The sequence below is a fragment of the Myxine glutinosa genome, chromosome 4 (genome assembly GCF_964187855.1).
Source record: "Myxine glutinosa chromosome 4, kmMyxGlut1.1, whole genome shotgun sequence".
NCBI lineage: Eukaryota > Metazoa > Chordata > Myxini > Myxiniformes > Myxinidae > Myxine > Myxine glutinosa.
Genome location: NC_136264.1, coordinates 124703038 through 124724728, shown reverse-complemented (window position 1 = coordinate 124724728; position 21691 = coordinate 124703038). Strand labels below are relative to the sequence as shown.

Sequence of the window (21691 nt, the reverse complement as noted above, 5' to 3'; positions counted from 1 at the left end):
GTCGCCCCTTGCGGGGTCAGCGCGGGGCCGAACCGGCCGGGCCCCCACAGTACACTACCCCCAAGGGGCTCTCGTGCCTCCCCGGTCCCTCCAACAACTACCCCTGTTGGTGTCGATGCATGGGTCACACCTCCGCAACCCGCTACCCATTCCATACCACCACCACCACAACCTTGCTCACCCACACCTCGCACCTCTCGTTCCATACCCTCCGGACCAGCCATACACCTCACTCTTGGCCTCTCACGAACATCCGGGTCTATCTCGACCCCCAAGCTTATTAAATCACCTGGCGCATCATACGCACGACCATATTGGTCACCACTTACACCGGGTCCTCTTTCTCTTCGCTTCTCCTCCATCACCTGCGAATCCCTCATCCGGTTAATGAGCACATCATCACGATCCGAACACAGACTCTGGACCAATTCTTTTACCTCCTCTTTTATCTCTTTCTTATCCTCTCTCCGTCGCTTTTTAATTTCGCTCACCCCTTCTTCCACTTCTTCTAATTTTTGCTTCATTTCCTTCATCTCTTCGTGCGCCCCTTTAAGTTCTTCCTCTAACTCCACTTTATTTTTTTCTATGTGCTCCCGCACCTCCCGCTCTTTAACCTCCATTACCTCTACCACCTTGTCCATTTTCCTCGTCAGGTCCTCATGTACCGTCTGACACTCTTTTTTAATTACCCCTACGTCCTTTTTCATCTCCTTCTGTGTCGATTTTAAACCCTCTATTACCGCTGTGTTCTTCTTTACCTGGTCCCCCAACTCCTTTTGTCCCACTGTCAGTTGTTCTACTCCCAGCGTCAACTCCTCTATACCACCTTGCAATTTTACAGTCCCCTTTCTCACCTCTTTCTCCATGCGCTCCTTACAGTGCCTCACCTCCTCGCGCACTCCTCCGACCTCCTCACTCACTCCTCTTCTGATCTCCTCTCCCATCACTTGCATCTCCTGCCCAGATGCCACCCTCATCTGCTCCATTTCCTCCCTGTGAGCATCCAGTTTGGTTTCTACCCCCATTCTGACCCCCTCTATCTGCTGCTCCATTTGTTTAACTTCCCTTTCCGCTTGGTCCCTCATGTCCCTCAATTTGCCTTCCATACTGTTTTCTAACCCCTCTAACCCATTTTTCACTCCCTCTATCTGATTCTCCTGGGCAGCCATTCTATTTTCTACCCCCTCTAACCCCTTTTGCATCCCTTCCATTTGATTCTCTTGAGCGGCCATTCTGTTTTCTACCCCCGTTAACCCATGTTTCACCTCTTTTATCCCGTTGTCTAACCCCTCAAAATTATTGTCTAACTTCCCACTGGTACCCCTCGCTTCGTCCCTCATTACCCCCATTTGCTCACTCTGAGCATCCATCCGGTTCCCCATTACCCCCATTTGGTTTCCCAAGTCATTCCTCAGGTCTTCACTTGTCTGGACCATGAGCGCCTTTATTTGTTCCATAAATAGGCCCCAATCCATCGGCGGCGCTGCTACGGTCGCGGGCGCGGTGACCAGCGAGGCGCCATTTTGTGCGTTTGCTACCCCCGCTGTTTCGCTCTCCTCACGTGTCTCAATTTGGTCCTGGACCGACCCTGCTTCACTCTCCCCTACCGGACCCCAGCCGTCTTGATCCGCCATAGCGCGACTTTCAAAATTCGGGTTTTGTAAAACAAAACAAATTTCGGCCGCTCCAAATTTTGACCAAATTTTTTTTTTCCTCTATTCGTTTTTTTTTTTTTCAAAATTTGGTCGGGCCTCGAATCTCACTCCCGACACCAATTGTTACAGACGTGGCTTGGATGTTATTTACCGAGCGGTTTTATGGTATGACCACGTCTGCACAAGTTACCCGATTGTGCCCGAACGTTGACTAGTCGCGCGATGCTGGCTCAATAAGAAAAAGAAGACACCCGGCTGGATTACAATAACACAATACGACACCAATGTTTCAATTCTCAAGACCTCCGGAGGAGATTATATTCGTACGGAAAGGTCAGATTACAGGGGCTAGAGGTATAATCACAGAAAGACAGGCACTTAGACACACTCTTATATTAACCCCGGACAGACGACAGACAAACGGGACAACGGCTGACTCACACGGGGGTTGATGACAGGAAAGCGGGTATCGATGGCTCCAGGTCCTCCTGGGCTCGGGGCAGGGTACAGTACGGTCCGGTCCGGTCCAAAGATGCGGGGAGGTATCGTCGCGCTGGGGGTGGCGGTGGCTTCTCTCTCCAAGCTGAGGCGCATCTGACGTCACATCCGGCGCGGGGCCGCGTATATCCGGCGGGGAGTGACACGCCCTCGGCTCGTTAGCGCCGCCCCAGATGGAATCGGCACGTTGCTTCTCATTGGGTGCGTGGGGGGGTTACTGGCTCCGCCCCTGACGAGGAGCTGACAGCCAGCCCCTTCGGGGTAACGCCGTGGAGCGCATGGTCATGGCGGGTAACCGAGCCGGTGTGAGGACGCACACTCCCCGCCCCGCTGTTGTTGTAGTCGTAGTTGTAGTTGTAATTGTTGTTGTAGTTGTAGTTGTAGTTGTAATTGTTGTTGTAGTTGTTGTTATTGTTGTTGTTTGGGGAAGAAGATGGGAGGAGGTATGGGAAAGGTCCTAAACTCACTACTGATGCCATATAATCACATTCTGGTGCAACGAAGAGTCATAATTAATGGAGACGAGGCCTTAACTGACATAGAATAAGAATAACTAGGAAGATGTCCGAAAGTTGTCTACGTGTGGTGCGGTGGACCTGGGCACGACATTTAATGGGGGAATAAGGGGAAGGTCGGCTCTACTGATTGTTATTTACATGCAATGGGACTAGGGAATGGGGGATTGGGGAAAGTTGGGGAGTATTGGAGAAAATAGGGGAATATTTACAAGCGGATATGGAGGCCAAATTCCATATTCGCAACAATATGTTAATGATGATGTCATAGGTGCCTCCATTATGATGTCATAATTCGACAAGTACAAAACTTCATCCGATTAAGATGAAATTTCTTGAGCATAATCTAGGAATAAATGAGTTCAGTAAACAAATCAAATAATGATGACGTCATCGGTCACGTGGTTAGGCCGCCATATTTGTCCAAAATGGCCGATAAAAAAAGTACATTCCGGCGAGTCCTCGGTCTCTGACCGATTTTTCATCTGTCTGTCTGTCTGTTTGTGCGCAGTACTACGTCTACATCATTGCACATAGCATCGCCATACTTTACACACATATTTGTCTTGCCCTGGAATAGACTGTGCCCAATTTTTAACTCTCTAGGCCCAAGGTCAAGCTCAAGGTCACCCAAAACGTGAAATCAGGGGGGTCGAGTTTTCATTTAAAATATATTTCAAACCACTATAACTCTAAAAGTACAAGCGATATGCATACACTTACTGTTACTGACATATAGGAAGTCACATACGACATTTCATTTGGCACCATGACCGTTGACCTTGAGTGACCTTGCAAGGTCAAACTCAAGGTAAATAAAAACAGTACATTCCGGGAAGTCCTCGGTCTCTGACCGATTTCTGGTTTGTCTGTCTGTTTGTTTGTCCACACAGAACATGAGTATGCTTTTCTCGGCAAACGTTGGTCTGAATGACAGGAAATTTTAACCATAGGTGCACCTCCACCTGCATAATTTTTCACGATAATTATGATGTCATAGGTCTTGTGGTATGGGCGCCATCTTGGAAATACCGAAAAACTTTGCACCTCTATATCTCCGAAATTGCTGCATAGAAAAAACGGGGATATGGCTCATTGTAAAGAACTCTCCATGGGGAATAACATATGTTAATGATGATGTCATAGGTCCCTCCATTATGACGTCATAATTCGACAAGTACAAAACTTCATCTGATCAAGATGAAATTTCTTGAGCGTCATCTAGGGATAGATTGGTGGAGAAAAAAAAAACCGATGACGTCATCAGTCACGTGGTTCGCCCGCCATATTTGTTTTAACACAAACGTCTTTAAAATCACTAAAAACACGCCTGGGCGAGGGTCTGCAATCTCTGATTGCTCTTTCTTGTTCTATATGTATTGGCCACAATACATATAGCAGGTATTGTGTAAAGTTGGCATTTGAAATTCGTCGTGGCTTTTTTTTTTTTTTTTGCTCATTGCTATTATTTTGGCTTCTTGAAAATATATTTGACAAGGCGGCGAGCTATCTCTTCTCATTCGTTGACACAGATGGGGAACTCCTTTAGAGCTGGCTCGAGCTGAGCAGAGAAAAGTAATTTTAGAGATATATTGGGGATTTATGAAACAATAGAGATCTGGAATTTGTTATTTGGAGGCAGCCATGTCAGGTCCATGATTGGTTGATATATGTCACATCGCTTGCGTCTCTTCCAAAAAATGGAGAACATGTGGCTGTTTTCTATAAATAATTTGGAATTGCACTGAAGTTGAATTTGCTACTTAATGATACTGTATTTGTTTTCATTTAAAGATGTAAAGTTAATATATATTTTAAATGATCATCTACTAATTAGCAGTTTTGAAATTTCCATTATATTTCACTTTATGCAGGTAGAAGAGAGCAGAAGAAAAATATACATCGACATTCCAAAAACTATCACTGAAACCTTATATTATTAAAACCTCGAATTTTATTTCCGATAACCTTGGAACTACTGTATTTTATTCATAACTAGCGGGGCATACTCGGCCCTTTGCTGACGGACCAATTACTCGTCCTGTTTGCCAAAATAAATTTACACATACAAAGAGTGTTTTAACCTCAGCGTTGTCCAGGTAAAAAAGGGAATTTTAACATCATCTGCCACCCCCACCATGTGGCACTACATGGTACACATTTACATTGAGAATATATGCCCCTCCCCCCTCCCACACATTCGCGTGAGGCTGCGGCCACATAGCTTATGTCACCCCTCACACAAAGTTGTATTTGTACCCCGAGTTTGGAGTTTGTAACTTAAAAGATGTGGCCATGCATAGAACACATACAAACAAAGAGAAATAGAGATGTTTTTTTGCCTTTTATAAGTATAGATGCAAATGGAAATATTGAAATGATCATCAATAGCAAGTTGTTTATGGACTTTATGCCTAAGTCACACATAGGCGGATTTGTCGGCGACTACTGGCGACTGGAAAAATCGCCACCACCCGCCGACAATCGTAATGAAACCGTAATGGACGGTCGCCTGTAGTCGTGGTTATCCTCCCCAGGTCGGCTGCAGTCGGCAAGAGCCGCAAAGGGGCCAAATATTTTTTTAAATGTTTAAAAACGGCGCGCTCAGTCGCACTCGAAAAAAATCCGCCATGCTGTCGTGATGGAACCGCCATGCTGTCGTCGGTATCCGTAATAAGAGCGTAAAGCGGCCGCAACCCAGTCGCTCATAGTCTTCCGCAATCGCCCCACCAGCTAGCACGGCAGAGATGCGAATGCCATACGGCCTTCCTGCGGCATCTTCCCGACTACGGGCCGACACTGTTGCGGCTGCATATCGACTACAGAAGAACTACCACGACTCCCTTGCGGCTATGGGAGACTGACGACGACAGCAGTAGGACTAGTGGCGGCCGAGTTACGGCCATTGGCGACAAAGATACGACTGCCTGGCGACTGCATTACGACATACTGTGGCGGACACAAAAGCCCACTGGCGTGGTGACATCATTCCACGCACCAAGTGGGCGGTGGCCACGCCCGAGGGGTAGGCGTGGCCTCATGATATACACCGGGCGACCAGCCCGGAGCAGTTCAGTGTTACAGTGTGCTCTTACAATAAAGACGTTTATATGTTACCGCTTGTCCGCTTCCTCCTTGCTCACAAGCAGTGCGCGTAACGCCGCGCTTTACTGGTGACCCTCGACGTTGGATCTGCCGTAGCGATCCTTCCGAACACGACGCCATTGCAATGGCCAACGACAAGGCAATGGCGATTAAACTTCCCGAATTTTGGGAGGCCCAGGCCGAAGTCTGGTTCGTTCAAGCCGAAGCCCAATTTCAGCTTCGGCGCCTCACCAACGACGACCTGCGCTACTGCCATGTCGTCGCCTCCCTCGGGCCCGGCACGGCCGCTCGAGTTGTGTCCGTCCTTCGCCACCCACCGGACGGCCACAAGTACGAGGCACTCAAGCGGCTACTCCTAGCCACGTTCGGCCTCATGGACGACGCACGGGCCGACCACCTCCTGGATCTCCCCGAGCTCGGTGAGACGCGCCCGTCGGTCCGAATGGACCATATGCTGTCACTGTTGGGCGACGAAGCCCCCGGTTCGCTATTCCGGGCGCTTTTCCGGCGCCAACTTCCGGCGCAGGTTCGCCTCGCGTTGGCCGGGACCGAGCTAACGGAACCCCGAGCATTGGCAGCCGAGGCGGACAGGTACTTCGCCGCTTCGGACACGCGGGCGAGCGTCGGCGTGGCCGTCACGGCCCTCGACGCTGATGTTCAGCAGCATGTTCCACAGCATCAGCTTCTACAGCATGCTGATGTTCAGCAGCATGCTGATACGCACCTCGTGAACGCCGCCACGCCCCGCCCACCGCCGCGGCGAAAACCGCCACCGCGGGGAAACCCGCCAACTCCACCGGCCTGGCGGAGCCAGCCGCGCTCCTCCAGCTCCACCACCTGGTGCTGGTTCCACGCCAAGTTCGGCCACGAAGCTCGGCGGTGTCATCCGCCGTGCTCCTTCAACGGGTCGGGAAACGCCCGGGCCGGCGCTCAATAGTGGCGATGAGCGCCGGCCGTTCGAGCAGCCTGCTGTTCATAACGGACACCTTCTCCGGGCGCCGTTACCTGTGCGACACGGGAGCGCAGGTGAGTGTCATTCCCGCCGGCACGTCAGACAAGCACGCCGCGGGTGGGGACCCCGCGCTGCTTGCCGCGAACGGGACGCCCATCCGTACGTACGGAAAACGCTGCCTCTCTCTGCGGTTTGGAGGGCAGGTTTTCCGATGGACGTTTCGTCACCGCCGACGTGCCCATGGCACTGCTTGGCGCGGACTTCCTGTGCGCTAATGGGCTCCTGGTCGACGTCAAGCGCAGACGGCTTGTCCAGGCCGAGACGTTCAGCTCGCTCGCTTGTGCGTTGCCCAGCTCAACGAGCGGCTTGCCAAGCGGCTTGCCGAACGATTCGGTTCCGGCCACGTTGGTCTGTACGCTTCCGGCAGCGGACGCATTCAACCGCCTCCTCGCCGGCTTCCCGGCCCTCACGCAGCCCACCTTCTCGGCGGGGGCCGTCAAGCACGGGGTGGCCCATCACATCCCCACCGTCGGGCCACCGGTCTACGCCCGGGCACGCCGCCTCGAGCCGACGAAGCTGGCGGTGGCAAAAGTGGCGTTCGCTACCCTGGAGCGACTCGGCATCGTTCGGCGCTCAGAGAGCGCTTGGGCGTCGCCGCTGCACATCGTGCCGAAGCCCGGCGGGGGATGGCGACCGTGCGGGGACTATCGCCGTCTCAATGACGCCACGACTCCCGACCGCTACCCCGTCCCCCACATTCAGGACTTTTCCGCCCATTTGGCGGGCAGGTCCTTCTTCTCGAAGGTGGACCTCATACGCGGCTACCATCAGGTCCCCGTCAGGCCGGAGGACGTCCCGAAGATGGCGGTCATCACGCCATTCGGACTCTTCGAGTTCCTGCGCATGCCCTTCGGTCTGAAGAATGCGGCTCAGGCATTCCAGCGACTGATGGACAGCGTCCTGCGCGACTTGGATTTTGTCTACGTCTACCTGGACGATATCCTCGTCGCCAGCGTGTCCCGCGAAGAGCACCTACGCCACCTCCGCACGCTCTTCGAACGCCTGGGCCAGCATGGCCTGATTGTGAACCCCGCAAAGTGCCGGTTCGGCGCCGCCACAATCGATTTTCTGGGGCACCGTGTCACCAGGCACGGAGCCGTCCCCCTGCCGGCCAAGGTGGAGGCGGTGAAGGGGTTTCCGCGCCCCCGCACAATCAGAGGGCTGCAGGAGTTCCTGGGCATGGTGAACTTTTACCATCGGTTCCTGCCCCGTATCGCCCAGCTCCTGCGCCCCCTGCACGAAGCTCTCCGAGGTAAGCCGGGCAAAGGCGACATTACCTGGACCGAGCAGATGGACACGGCGTTCACGGGCGCGAAGCTCGCCTTGGCTAACGCCACCATGCTCGCGCACCCGGCGCCCGATGCACCGATCGCCCTCACCACCGATGCCTCGGACTACGCGGTGGGTGCGGTGCACGAGCAATGGGTGCGTGGAGCTTGGCAACCGCGAGCGTTCTTTAGCCGGCAGCTTCGCCCGCCCGAACGCCGTTACAGTACCTTCGACCGCGAGTTGCTCGGACTTCACTTGGCGGTCAGGCACTTCCGCCATCTGCTCGAGGGCCGGGCGTTCACTGCCTTCGTCGACCACAAGCCGCTGATCTTCGCGATGGGCAAGGTCACCGAGCCGCGGTCGGCCCGGCAGCAGCGTCACCTCTCGGCCGTGTCCGAGTACACGACGGACATCCAGCACGTCGCGGGGAAGGACAACCCGGTGGCGGATTGCCTTTCCCGGGCCGTCGCCCACGCAGTCCACCTCGGCATCGACTATGCCCGGATGGCAGCGGACCAGGCCGCTGACCCCGACGTCCAGGCCTTGCGGACCGCCGTCACGGGCCTCCGCGTCACCGAGGTGCCGTTCGACGGCGCGGGCGCGGCCCTCTTGTGCGACGTCTCCCTCGGGCGTCCTCGCCCCATCGTGCCCGCGGGCTGGCAGCGCCAGGTGTTTGACGCCTTCCACGGCCTGTCCCACCCGGGCGCGAGGGCCTCCCAAAGGCTGATCGCCGACAAGTTCGTCTGGCATGGCCTCCGGAAGGCCGTCCGCGGCTGGGCCAGGACGTGCCTCGCGTGCCAGCGCGCCAAGGTGCACCGGCACACCCAGGCCCCGTTGGCCCCGTTCACGGTGCCGGAACGCCAGTTTGACCACGTCCACGTGGACCTGGTGGGACCTCTGCCCCCCTCGCGGGCTTTCACCTACGTCCTCACCATGGTGGACCGCACCACCCGGTGGCCGGAGGCCGTGCCCTTGGCGTCGACAATGGCGGCCGATGTCGCGCAGGCTTTCATCGCCACCTGGGTCGCCCGGTTCGGCGCCCCCTCAGACATCTCATCCGACCGCGGCCCCCAGTTCACCTCGGAGCTCTGGGGGGCGGTTGCGCAGGGGCTCAGGGTCCGGCTGCACCGAACCACGGCCTACCACCCCCAGGCTAACGGCCTGTGTGAGCGATTTCACCGCTCATTGAAGGCCGCGCTCCGGGCCACCCTCCGCGACGGCGGCTGGGTCGACAGGCTCCCCTGGGTCCTGCTGGGCCTCCGGACAGCGCCCAAGGAGGACCTGCGCGCATCCGCGGCGGAGTTGGTCTTCGGGCAACCGCTGCGGGTGCCGGGCAAGTTCCTCCCCGACTCCACGGCACCATGGTCCGCGGCACAGCAGCGCTCCGCTCTGCAAGAGACCGCCCAGAGGTTCGCCCCGGTGCCAACGGCATGCCACTGGCACCCACCGACGCACGTCGCCCCGGAGCTTCGCACGGCGGAGTACGTCTTCGTCCGCCACCACGATGCCCATCGGACACCACTGCGGCCCCCGTACGACGGGCCTTTCCGCGTGCTGGAGACCGGGGCGAAGCACTTCACCCTGGACATCGGCGGTACTCCTGACCGCGTTTCGGTAGACCGCCTCAAGCCGGCCCACCTCGATGTGGACCATCCACCGCCAGTGGCCCGACCCCCACGTCGGGGCCGCCCTCCTGCGGGCGGACCCCCGGCACCGCCCAGCCCCGCCGCCACGCCCCCCCCCGGTCCTGCACCCATCCCAGGGGCAGCCAGGGGCATCCCACCTGGCATCCCTGCACCCCGGACGCCGCCGATCGCCAGGGGGCACTTCGGCCGGGTCATTCGTCTGCCCCGCAAACTGGCCCTCCAGGTGCGCGGGAATTCTGGGGGGGCGCGTGTGGCGGACACAAAAGCCCACTGGCATGGTGACATCATTCCACGCACCAAGTGGGCGGTGGCCACGCCCGAGGGGTAGGCGTGGCCTCATGATATACACCGGGCGACCAGCCCGGAGCAGTTCAGTGTTACAGTGTGCTCTTACAATAAAGACGTTTATATGTTACCGCTTGTCCGCTTCCTCCTTGCTCACAAGCAGCGCGCGTAACGCCGCGCTTTAATACCACGATTTTCAGGCCAGGTATAAATAGGGGTGGACATTTCAGCTCACTGCAGTATGGTCAAGGTCTACCAAGGGTCTCTCTACCAACATCTATCATGGATGATGAACATAGGATGAAGCTGGTCCTTCTGAATGACCTGGCAGCACTGGACCAAGATATTGCTGCGAATGACCTACTGCTGGCTCATGCTGAGCTCCATTCCATGGCAAGACAGGATGGTGTGAGGGTCTCCGTGGAGTGAGGTCCTGTGGTGCCGACAAGGATATGGCTTTATTGTTTGGACTTGGGACTTTTGGGAACTTTATTTTTGGGACTTTGGTCCTTTGGAAACTTTATTTATTGGACTTGGGACCAGTGGAAATAATGTGTTGGACTTTCTTTTCATTCTCTCTCCCTGCAGAAAAGTTTGATTATTACATTACAATGATACATCTTTGTTATTTGTTATTGCACATCAAACATCTTTATGCTTCATGTCATACATCATTGAAATGAATAAAGTGAAATGTAAAATAGAGAAATAAAGATTTTAAAAGTTGTGTGAATCGTCTCCAATCGCCGGCGGTCTTATTGCAGTCTTGCGGACGTCGGAGTAAACCGCCACCCGGCCCCAATGCAGTCGCCGCGATCCGCCATTGGGCGTAATCTAGCCGCCAGACTGTCGCCACGCTGCCGCCGTGCATCCGCGATGCAGTCGTCGTCGATCTTCAACAGTCGCCATCCCACTCGGGGCGTCGTCGCAATGCAGTCGCAATGTGGCCGCCTGCAGTCGCCATACTGCCGCCTGACCATATTTGACCGCCCGAAATCGCCAGTGGTCGCCGAAAAATCTTGATCGCCGGCAGTCGCCGGTAGTCGCCAAAATATCCGCCTATGTGTGACTTAGGCATTAGGCATTAGGAATAGCATCATACGACCATAGTTCTTTAAAGCAGGACGTGTTTTCATTGTGCTTTGGTATAAGCTCATTATTTTTTGGTAGCTGTCCTCAATTCTTGCCTGAACAGATGTCATTCTGTGCTGGTAATTCATTTTAGTCGATTTATTTTTCAATTACATTTATCTTTCCGTTTGAGTGATCTGTTCACTCTGATGAAACTGATGACGTTTCATATGCCAGTGGTTGAATACATTTTCAGTGTCTGCACAGATACGCTAAGTGACTTTCCTGTCTTGTGGATTTTATATTGTCTAGCTTTAGTTCAAAGTTTTATAAAACGTTCTATAAAACTTACAGAAGTCTAAAAATGTTTGACTGTATTCTAGAAGATAGAAACATGCTTATAAAATATGGAAGTATATCATATATAAATATGTGATACGCTTCATCATCCCCTTCACCTCCACTTCTAGTATGTGTAATATTTAAAACTAGTGGGTCACCCGTGGAACCCCACGGGCATGGACGTGTGTGACATTTCTACATATTGAGTTAGATGCTGCACATTCAGTTATACAAATTGGTTACTGGCAATTTATCAGATCCACTGGGTCACACACCGGGGGGGGGGGGGGGGGGTCACACATGGGGGGAGTGGGTCACACATGGGGGAGTGGGTCACACATGGGGGAGTGGGTCACACATGGGGGGGGTCACACACTGGGGGGGGGGGATTGGGTCACACATGGGGGGGGTTGTCACACATGGGGGGCTGGGTCACACACAGGGAGGTAGGACTAACTAAGATAGCTTTTCAGAACTTCTGTATAACAGTTGAATATTTTTTATTCGTACTTTTGTTTGTTGCACGTTTTACAGAAACGATGTTCAACAGGATGATGCTGATGTAACATGCTTGTCTCTAAGGGGTTTAGTCTGGGTACGCTTCTTCACCTGGCTGTTAACCTTAAGACTGGTGCTTCACAGGTAATGCGCTGCATCGATGAAGGCACAGTCTATCCGATGGACTTTCAGCAAGGGATATGTCTACTAGCATTAGCTGGTCGACCTTAAAGATCTCACAGTGTCTATTGATGAAGACGAGACGAGTTGGTGCTGACACGATTGCCGAATTCTAAATCTCTACCGTGATGTGCAGATGCTCTGCATCGGTGGTACAGCCGCACCTCGGTAGTGATGCAACCAGTGGGTCAAATTTATAATTGAATTCTGGTCTAAAATGCAATCGCAAATGACAACAGGAACAATAGCTCAGGGTGACTAGTCTATTTACTTATCTGTATCCGATTTTTCTCATTGATTTTCTTTCCTTTTCTTGCTGGTTGTTCTTATATTACTTTGTCATATTGGTAGTATTTACCAACAAGATTGGTAAATGCATGTCTGAGAAACGGTTGAGGACGTGTTCAATATCGGGTTTTTTTTACAACTAAAATGGCCACCAGTCTACCAGTCGGCCATCTTTGATCAGATTGCAAAATAAAGTGAGGTGCATGTGTTCGCCATCATTTACTCTTCTTGTGCCAAGTTTTAACAAAATCGGACAGTGCATGTTCAATAAATGGTTGGGGACACGTTTAAGTGACAAAACGACCACCAGTCGGCCATCTTAGATCTGATCTCGAAAAGAAATGACGTGCTAGAAATAAATGCTCGTAGACATGGATACTATTACTTTGTCATATTTTATGTCTCTGCTGACGAAATCGCCGGGAGCATTATGTTTTCTGGTTGTCCGTCCGGCTATGTGTCCGACCATGTGTCCGTGATAGGCTTTCGCTACCACTATAACTTAAGAACGGCTGAAGGAATGTAAGTCAAACTTGGTAGATGTATGTATAATGATAGAAAGATAAACTGACTAGATTTTGGAGTCAAGAGGTCAAAGGTCAGATGTCCCGTTACTTAAACATTCTGTTACCGTGATATCTTGTGAACCAGTAATGGGATGTTGACCAAAGTTGGTACAGGTATGTATTATGATGCAAAGATGAACTGATTTGATGTTGGGGTCAATAAGTCAAAGGGCAAAGATCAGAGTCTGCAATGGGTTTTTGTCACCACGATAACTTAAGAACGGCTGAAGCTAACTAATGCCTTAGTCACATAAGATGCTGCCGCCGCACGGTTCTAAGGTCTGCGGTTTGTAGATGGGATTTTTACAAATCGTACGGCTTTGCGGGCTGCGGCAGCAGTGTTCACAAATGTTACGGGGTTCGCACGGCAATCGTAAAAGTCATGAAATCAAAATGCGTGAGGAGACCGCGAGGCGAACCGCGAGGCGCCCTCACGGCGACCGCAAGGCAATCGCAAGGCGCCCGCACGGTTGTTGCGGTTGTCACGGTTGCCGTTAGGCCATCGTACGGCAGCACTAAAGTCACTGCACGGCCGCCGTACGATATTTAGAACATCGTACGGCCATCTCACGGAGGCCGCAAGACCTTGCGATACTACATGCGGTGGGGTTGCGGCCTACGGCCTAGCGATTTCCGAAAAAAAGTTTAATGTCAAATTTAAAAAATCGTAAGCCCCTGCGACGAGCAAAAAACCTTGAGATCGCCGCACGGCTACCGTATCTACCGTGCGGCCACCGCACGGTTATGGCAATTTTGGGGACTTACGGCCGCCGCCAATACGCCGCAGGCCATTTGTGACCGAGGCATAAGTCAAACTTGGTACAGGTTTTATAATGATGCAAATATTAACTTATTAGATTATGGGGTCAAGAGGTCAAAGGTCAGAGATCCCATTAGGTAAAAAAAAATTCTGTTACTGAGATAACGTGTGAACCAGTGATGGGATTTTGACCAACCTTGATATAAGTATGTATTATGATGCAAAAATGAACTGATTAGATTTCTGCATCAAGAGGTCAATGTCAGAGGTCATGCCAGGTAAAATATGATACTTGAGAACAGCTGAAGGGATTTAAATGAAACCTGACAAAAGTATGTATAATGATGCAATAATGTGGGCAGAGGTGTATCAGTCGACGTCGCGACGTCAAAGACTGCCATTGTCATTCCTTCTGTTGTCAGGGTATAAGGTAATTATAGCACAAGTAAATACCAATGATGCAGACACTCAGAAAGACAATTAAGGTACTTGTATAGACTATTCATGTACATGTAAAGACCGTTTTACAGGTGCACCAACTGAGTCAAATCCCCTGCTGAGCATCCACATGAACCATGAGCCCCACATACCTCCCCCCTTCCTCACATCCACCATAGCACCCACACTGTCTGTCTCATGGGACCATGTCGGTACCATACCATCAATCTAGCAGATCAAGGTAACTTTTGGAAAGATTCAATGTGATATTTAATACCCAAAGCTATAAGGCAGATGCATGAGCTGTGTTTACTTCTTTATTTAAATGATGGCATGCTCCAAAATGCAGTGCCCCTGTTTTTAGGATTCCTCTTTTGCGATTACAGAGAGAAAAACGGACAACAAAATTGCAATTATCTTGGCAAGACCATGGATTTTAACCTTTTGGCAATCGTTCTCTCTGTTTGTTTGTGTCAATTGTTCAACCCCATCTTATATCACTGATGACATGTTCAGTGATGCAAACTAGCCATTTGCTCAAAGTACCCTGAATGTGATTTGCTTTAACACTGTATAAAAGCCTGTTTATATTGCTGATGAAGTCTCAAGTCAAAATAAATGTCTGTGACTGAAGTGTTCTGCATTAAAAGGCTTGCATCTCAACCGATTATTTGCGGGTTGATGTATTTGTTATCTCTAAGCTTACTTGCTCTCTCATGTAGGTCACGGTAGCTTACACCAGTTGTAGCTTTGGAGTAAAAGGAGGCTGAAATAATTATGCAGATGTGTGTGTGTGTGTGTGTGTGTGTGTGTGTGTGTGTGTGTGTGTGTTTGTGTGTGTGTGTGTGTGTGTGTGTGTGTGTGTGTGTGTGTGTGTGTTTGTGTCTGCCCTCTTACCATATTTCTCCCCTCAGCACACCAATTTCCCTTGATCCAAAATGGCTTTAAAATGCAAGCAATAATACAAAATAACTGTAATTGGTTAGCCTCAATGTGCTGTAAGCTACCCTGTGGATTTCAAAGACCACAGAGCTGATTGAGCACATAGAACATGCTCGGGAAATGTGTGCACATTTTGCAACTCCTCGGAGATCAATTATAAGTGTTTGGGACATAAAGAGCCTCACGGGAGTAAAACTGCACCCACTGATCTTCATTGCAGTACCACATTGTCACAATATAGGGAAGCTCCAGAGTGCTTTCCATGCAATGTTCATTTCTTTAAATTACATAAACTTTGCTCATATGGCTTCTATGCATTCCTTCAATCATTTACTCACCCCCTTTTTATCACTTGTTCTAGCCCCCATTCAGTTTACTTTCCTAGTTTAATGTCCATCTGTCGTCCAATAGCATTTATGCAACATTTAATATCCTACATTTAGGGTCATTTAGCCATTTAGGCTCAACATTCCCAGGCTCATGGACCTCAAAATAATATATATATAAATACATACATACACGTGCGGGCAGGGGGGGGGGGGGGAGAGGGGAGGGCTTATGGATTGGGTCTCATCCGTCTGTCTGTATGCGCGTGCGTCCGCATCCATATCCTGGAGATGTATGGACCGATTTTGTTCAACTTTTTCACACCGATAATTATGAATGATGGCTTACATATGCACCTCATTTCTTTTTGGAGATGAGATCCAAGATGGCCGTCTGGCAGCCATTTTGTTACTTAAACGTGTCCCCAACCTTTTCTTGAACATGCAGGGTCCGATTTTATTCAAACTTGGCACAATCAAGGTACACGATGGCATACTTCTACAGCTCCCTTTGTTTTGCGATCTGATCAAATATGGCTGACTGGCAGACTGGCAGCCATTTTAGTTGTAAAAAAAACCTTATATTGAGCATGTCCTCAACCATCTATCGAACATGCATTTACCAATCTTGGTCAAACTGGGCACACAGATAATGAATGATGGCTTACATCTGCAAGTCATTTCCTTTCTAGATCAGATCTAAGATGGCCGACTGGTGGCCGTTTTGTTACTTAAACGTGTCCCCGACCATTTATTGAACATGCACAGTCCGATTTTGTTAAAACTTGGCACAAGCAGAGTAAATGATGGCGAACACATGCCCCTCACTTTATTTTGCAATCTGATCAAAGATGGTCGACTGGTAGACCGGTGGCCATTTTAGTTGTAAAAAAAAAACCCGATATTGAACACGTCCTCAACCATTTCTCAGACATGCATTTACCAATCTTGTTCAAACTTGGCACACATATGAAGAATAATAGGTAATGAATAATGGGTAGGTATGCACGTATTTTTTGAGATCAGTTCCAAGATAGCTGACTGGTGGCCATTTTGTTACATAAACGTGCCCCCAACCATTTCTCAACATGAATGGATGGCTTTTGTTCAAACTTGGCACAAAGACAATGCATGGAAGTATACACACGCCGAAGTTTTGTTTTGTAATCTAACCAAAGATGTCTGACTGACAGCCTTTAACTCCATACAGCAAAATTACTAAAAACATGGGTGATATCACATTTTGTGTATTTTTCTTCTAGTTTGAACCGAGGGAAGGGATGGAAGGGTAGCGTACTCCAGAGATACACTTAACAAGGAATCACCAGGTTTTTGAGGAGGGAGACGATGTAGAAAGTTCATTCTTGAGGTTGGACAGATGTTGTTTTCTGGCTGTCCTGAAAGTGCACAAACAACTTGTTACAGGATTTGTGGAATGATCTGAGATTGCTTTCGGTTGGGTTTGCCTTCCAGGAAGAGAAGGCAAGTTGTTTCAAAGCAACTGTCTCACCACCGGATCCAGTCTACCACAAAAACCTGCAAAACACCTGTTACCACTTGCATGTAGATATCTCCATTCTCTATCCCCGTAATGTTTCATATTTTCCTTTAATTTTCCTCATTAACAATTTTTCTTTTTTATCCTTTCAGATCCTGCCATTATAAATGGAGCTTTATGGTCTACTGCTCTCAATCCAGTGTTTATCAAAAACCTAGAAAACGATCCCACCCTCACATGGCAGTACTTTGGGAGTATGGATGGGTTCTTTCGGCAGTTTCCTGGTAAGCATGACACAGTGCATACCACTCAGGAAGCGTTTCCTCATACAGTTGTTTTTATGTTTGCTTGAGAAGTACTTGAGAAGGAAAGAATCCCTAACTATAACATGAGTAAGGGTCAGGTGTCACATTTTTTAAAATCTCCAAGTGGTCTTCTTCTGGGTCATCTGGAGAACTATGAATCTGGCCAATTTTTAAGAGTTGGTTGTGCTTTACATCTCAAGTATGAATCTCTCCACCAAGACGTTGTTTTCCATGGATTTAAGTACTTTTGTTTGATTAGGCCAACTTGCAAAGCAGACATTGTCATATCTGAATATGGTCACCACATAGCTGAGATCTTTGTTACAATCTCTGGCGTTTGATCACCATCAGCAATACGATGGGACATGGAGATCAACTCAGAGAGAGGGGTGATCGAATATGACTGCAGGAACCGTGGCTGGTGAGGAACCATTTACCCCATCACCTCTCATTCATGAGTCCTCTTCCTCTTCCACACATACATTTAATCTGTTTTTTAAACCTTAAAATGAAAAAACGAGTCTTTTGTTCAACCTTAAATTTGTTGCTCCATTTTAAGTCGCTGTCCAATATACGGCCTATCAGATGCTTCATGAAATCTATAGACATATAAAAGACAGGATTATTAGAAGAGCAAGCAATATGGAAATAGAGTAACCTCAAGCAATCAATTTCCACTTCATCGAAAAAGTTAAGCTGCCTTTGTATGCACCACGATTCCCGGGAAAACCCCAGAAAAACCCTGCCAAAAAAAAGAAAAGAGGTGTATATATATATACATATCTCTATAATAAGATTAAATATCCGTCTGTTTGTGTGTTACGCAACTCCTAAACTGCTGGTCGCACCCCAATCAGAATACTACCAAACAAATCATCAGGTCCGAGAGGTTTGCACAAACACAAAATGTTTCACCCCCACCCCTCAGGTGGGGGATTTCTCCAATACCCAATTTTCTATTGTTGCCATGGCAATATTCTGCATTGTGTTCCATTTTTTCTTCAGCAGAGTTGCAAACTAGCAAATAAAGACAACACACAAAGATAGTGATGGATATTCTGTATAAATGGTATCGATAGGCAGTGCTGAAAACCCCCTGAAACTTGATGTGAGCTACTCTGAGGCCAATGTAGACGGTGCCAAATGCTTGGAACTCAAAATATTTGAAAGATAGCTGCTGCAGTATCAATGAAAGGTCAACCAGAACAGCACTCGGTAGAGCGCATACCTACACCATGCTGAACGGTTTTTTTGGATACCAAAGATAAGCTGGATCTGGATTCGGACCTGAACCAAAATCTAATCGGCTTGTTCGTGTCACCTAAACAACTCGTCCACCAAGTCTTTTCATAACTCGTCCATAACTTTTTTAAACATCATGTTATATATAGCTTTTCACCCAACCTCTCAATGGTGAAGAATCACTTGAAATTAAATAATTCTCGTATCCGAATCCATATTCAGATCTTCACCGAAATCGAATCGATTCGTCCTTGTCACAGACCCAACCTGCCCACCAAGTTTCATCCAAATCCGTCCACAACGTTTTGAGATATCCTGCTATATGTCGGTTTTAGCCCTATCACTCAATGGTGAAGAATCACTTAAAAATTATTGTATCTGGATCCGGATCCTGATTTTCACCAAAATCTAGTCAATTCGTTCTTGGTACACGCGAAACCTCTCCAGCAAGTTTTTGTTTTTCCGAAATCATCCATAACGTTTTGAGATACCTTGCTCGCAGACAGACAGAGGTGAAAACATAACCTCCATCCACCAGTACTGGCAGAGGTAACAAAAACATGGTCCTCGAGCACAATAACTTTCAAACATGTGAGGTACTACCTGAAGTACCCGGTGTTGCCAGGGGAAATTCAATGAAATATGTATTTAAATATTTCCTGCATGGCAAATTGGGGAATGTTGGACTTATGGTTTCAAATGAATTACCAATCTTGACCATTGCAAAATGCGCTTGGACCGCTTTCCCTTATTTTAGCTTCTTTTTATTGGTTATATTTGTTTAATACAACAAATCTCTACAACTTCAACATACCATCATCACAAAACATTTTAATCGATCGTTCCCGGGAAAAACCCAGTCATTTTTAGCAACATTCTCACTTGAGGCCTGAACACGGAGGTGTTATAATAAACCTGTGTAAAGCAATCTTTTTAATAACATGCGCATGTGTAAACACTAGAAGAATCCAATTTGTATTTTTGACAACAAATCACCACAACCTCATCATACAAATTTCATAATACCTATCAATTTCTCCTGGGGGGGGGGGGGGGGGGACCCAGGCAGTTTATAAACCCAATACCCAATTGAGGCATGAAGGTCAATTATTTGGTATTATCTGGGGTCAATTCTTTAAATCCAAACATATCCTTAAATCTTCCACTGGATGAAAGAGGAGGCCATGCAAAGTTTGGCTGCACTGGTTCCTGCAGGGTCCAAATGCATAAACACACAAACAAACAAACAAACAAGAAAGACATTGTGCAGAGCACGATACTTGCGAAATCCCTCAAACAAATTCGACCTTAAAAATAATTTGTGGTTGAATTAAAAAACCAAATATGCAAATCCTCCTCACATTTAAAGCCAATCAGATGGAAATTGACTATTTTAGAAATTTGGCCAATGTTAACCTCTTGATCTTTAAACTTAAAAAATAATTGTTGGTTGAATTCAGTGACCTGATATGCAAATCCTGTTCAAATTTCAAGTCAATCGGATAGAAATTGAGGACTTTAGAAATTCGATGAAAAGTGGTTGACCTTTGGCCTATTTTGACCTTTTTACCTCAAAATCAAGACTTCTTCCTGATGACCAACTCTACCATTTGGAGAAGTGTTGTGAAGATTGGTTTAAAATTGTTACCTGTAGGTGATTGACACACAGACAAACAAACTGACAAACAGACAGATGGAATAACACACATGACCAACTGTTATTTTCGCAAGTAGCAAACAAACTTTGTTCTTTATATATTGAATGTCAGAGAAGGAAAGTCCATCAGGTGATGTGGCATCCACTTTGCTGCAACCTTTTTACCCAGATCTCCAGTGAAAAAGTGATGAGCTGTGTAATAGGAGATGCCGAGCTTATATGCGATATGCCGAGTTGTGATCCGACAGTCTTTCTGGAGAAAAAAAAACAAAACAAAAAAAACACCTTTAGAGGCCATTTTTCCCCGCAAGCGGGGGTTGGCCTTTTTCGGGGACCGTGGTTGTTGTTGTTTTTTGGTCCCGTTTCGGACATTTCGGACATTTTGGACATCTGCAATTCCCTGCACTTGGGAGGCTCGACTATTTTTGCTCCACGGCTCTAATTTTTCTTACTTTCCAGAAAGAGTTGTATCCATGCTGCAGGAAGGACAGTAATCTCCAAGAGAAAGTGACATAACTTAATCAATCTATTTTGGTGACCGATTCAGTAGCACATTCAACTTGGTGATGACATGAATGGCATGCTTGGAAAATTATTTTGTTGCAGCAATAAAATCAATGGTTCGTTCATGAAGCCAAACATTATCAGTGGAATTCTGAGTATTAAAAAGCCTGGAAAGACACATAGCGAACACTAATTAGTGCAACCTTTACTCATCAAACTTTCATTAAAATTAGAAGAATATACAGTAACACGTTTTGTACACTCACACGGACAAAGTTTCTGAAAAACCTTGAATAGATCCATCTGTCTCCACTTTAAGTGGAAAAGGTAGAAGCGGCCAACTTGCTTTAGAGTGACAAAGCAAATGGACACTTTGAAATATTGTATTGAGGAAAAGTACTTTTAACGTACACAGTATTAATGCACACAGCCCAACTATTTCATAATAGTTAAAGGTAACAATATTTACCTCCGCCAACAATCCTCTCCAAGAAGTTCTGTCGCTCAAGCTTTTGGGTCTCACTATCTGCCATGATCTTTCTTGGGAAAACCACATTTCCAAGCTGGCCTTCAAAGCCAGTCGCCAACTGGGCATCCTCCGTCATGCGAAGTCCTTCCTAGGCACACCTGAGCTCCTCACCACATACAAGGCTTTCATCCGCAGCTCAATGGAATACTGTTCTCCCCTATGGGCCGGTGCTCCTGCCTCACACCTAGCTCGGCTTCACGCTGTTGAAACCAAAGCTTTCAGAATTATTGGAATCTCCCGCGATGAAGCTAACTCTGAGGGCCTTTCACTCACTCACCGCAGGCAGGTTGGTGGTCTTTCTGTCTTCTACCGACTCCTCTCCGGCCTTGCTCCCCCAGCTCTCTCTGTGCTCTGTCCCCCAAATATTCCTACAGGTCGCACAAGATCTGCCAGCAACCCTCTGATGGTTAAACTGCCGAAATCTCGGCTCTCTGCTCACCTTCACTCCTTCATTCCTCTTTTCTCCCGCCTCTGGAACAAACTCCCTCACTCCCTTCAATTCCACTCCTCCCTCCAGGTCTTTAAAACAGCTGTTCACCACCATCTCTTATCTTCCCCCA

The 21691-nt window shown here is 48.6% G+C and overlaps 1 protein-coding gene across 1 annotated transcript in view; it reads left to right on the top strand.

Annotated features, from left to right (window-relative positions):
- CACNA2D3 (calcium voltage-gated channel auxiliary subunit alpha2delta 3) overlaps positions 1-21691 on the top strand; it is a 253184-nt gene that overhangs the window by 25044 nt on the left and 206449 nt on the right. The window contains exons 5-6 of the mRNA XM_078775301.1: positions 17047-17178; positions 17551-17620. Of these exons, the coding sequence (XP_078631427.1) occupies positions 17047-17178; positions 17551-17620 (202 nt within the window). The remainder of the gene's footprint in view (positions 1-17046; positions 17179-17550; positions 17621-21691) is intronic.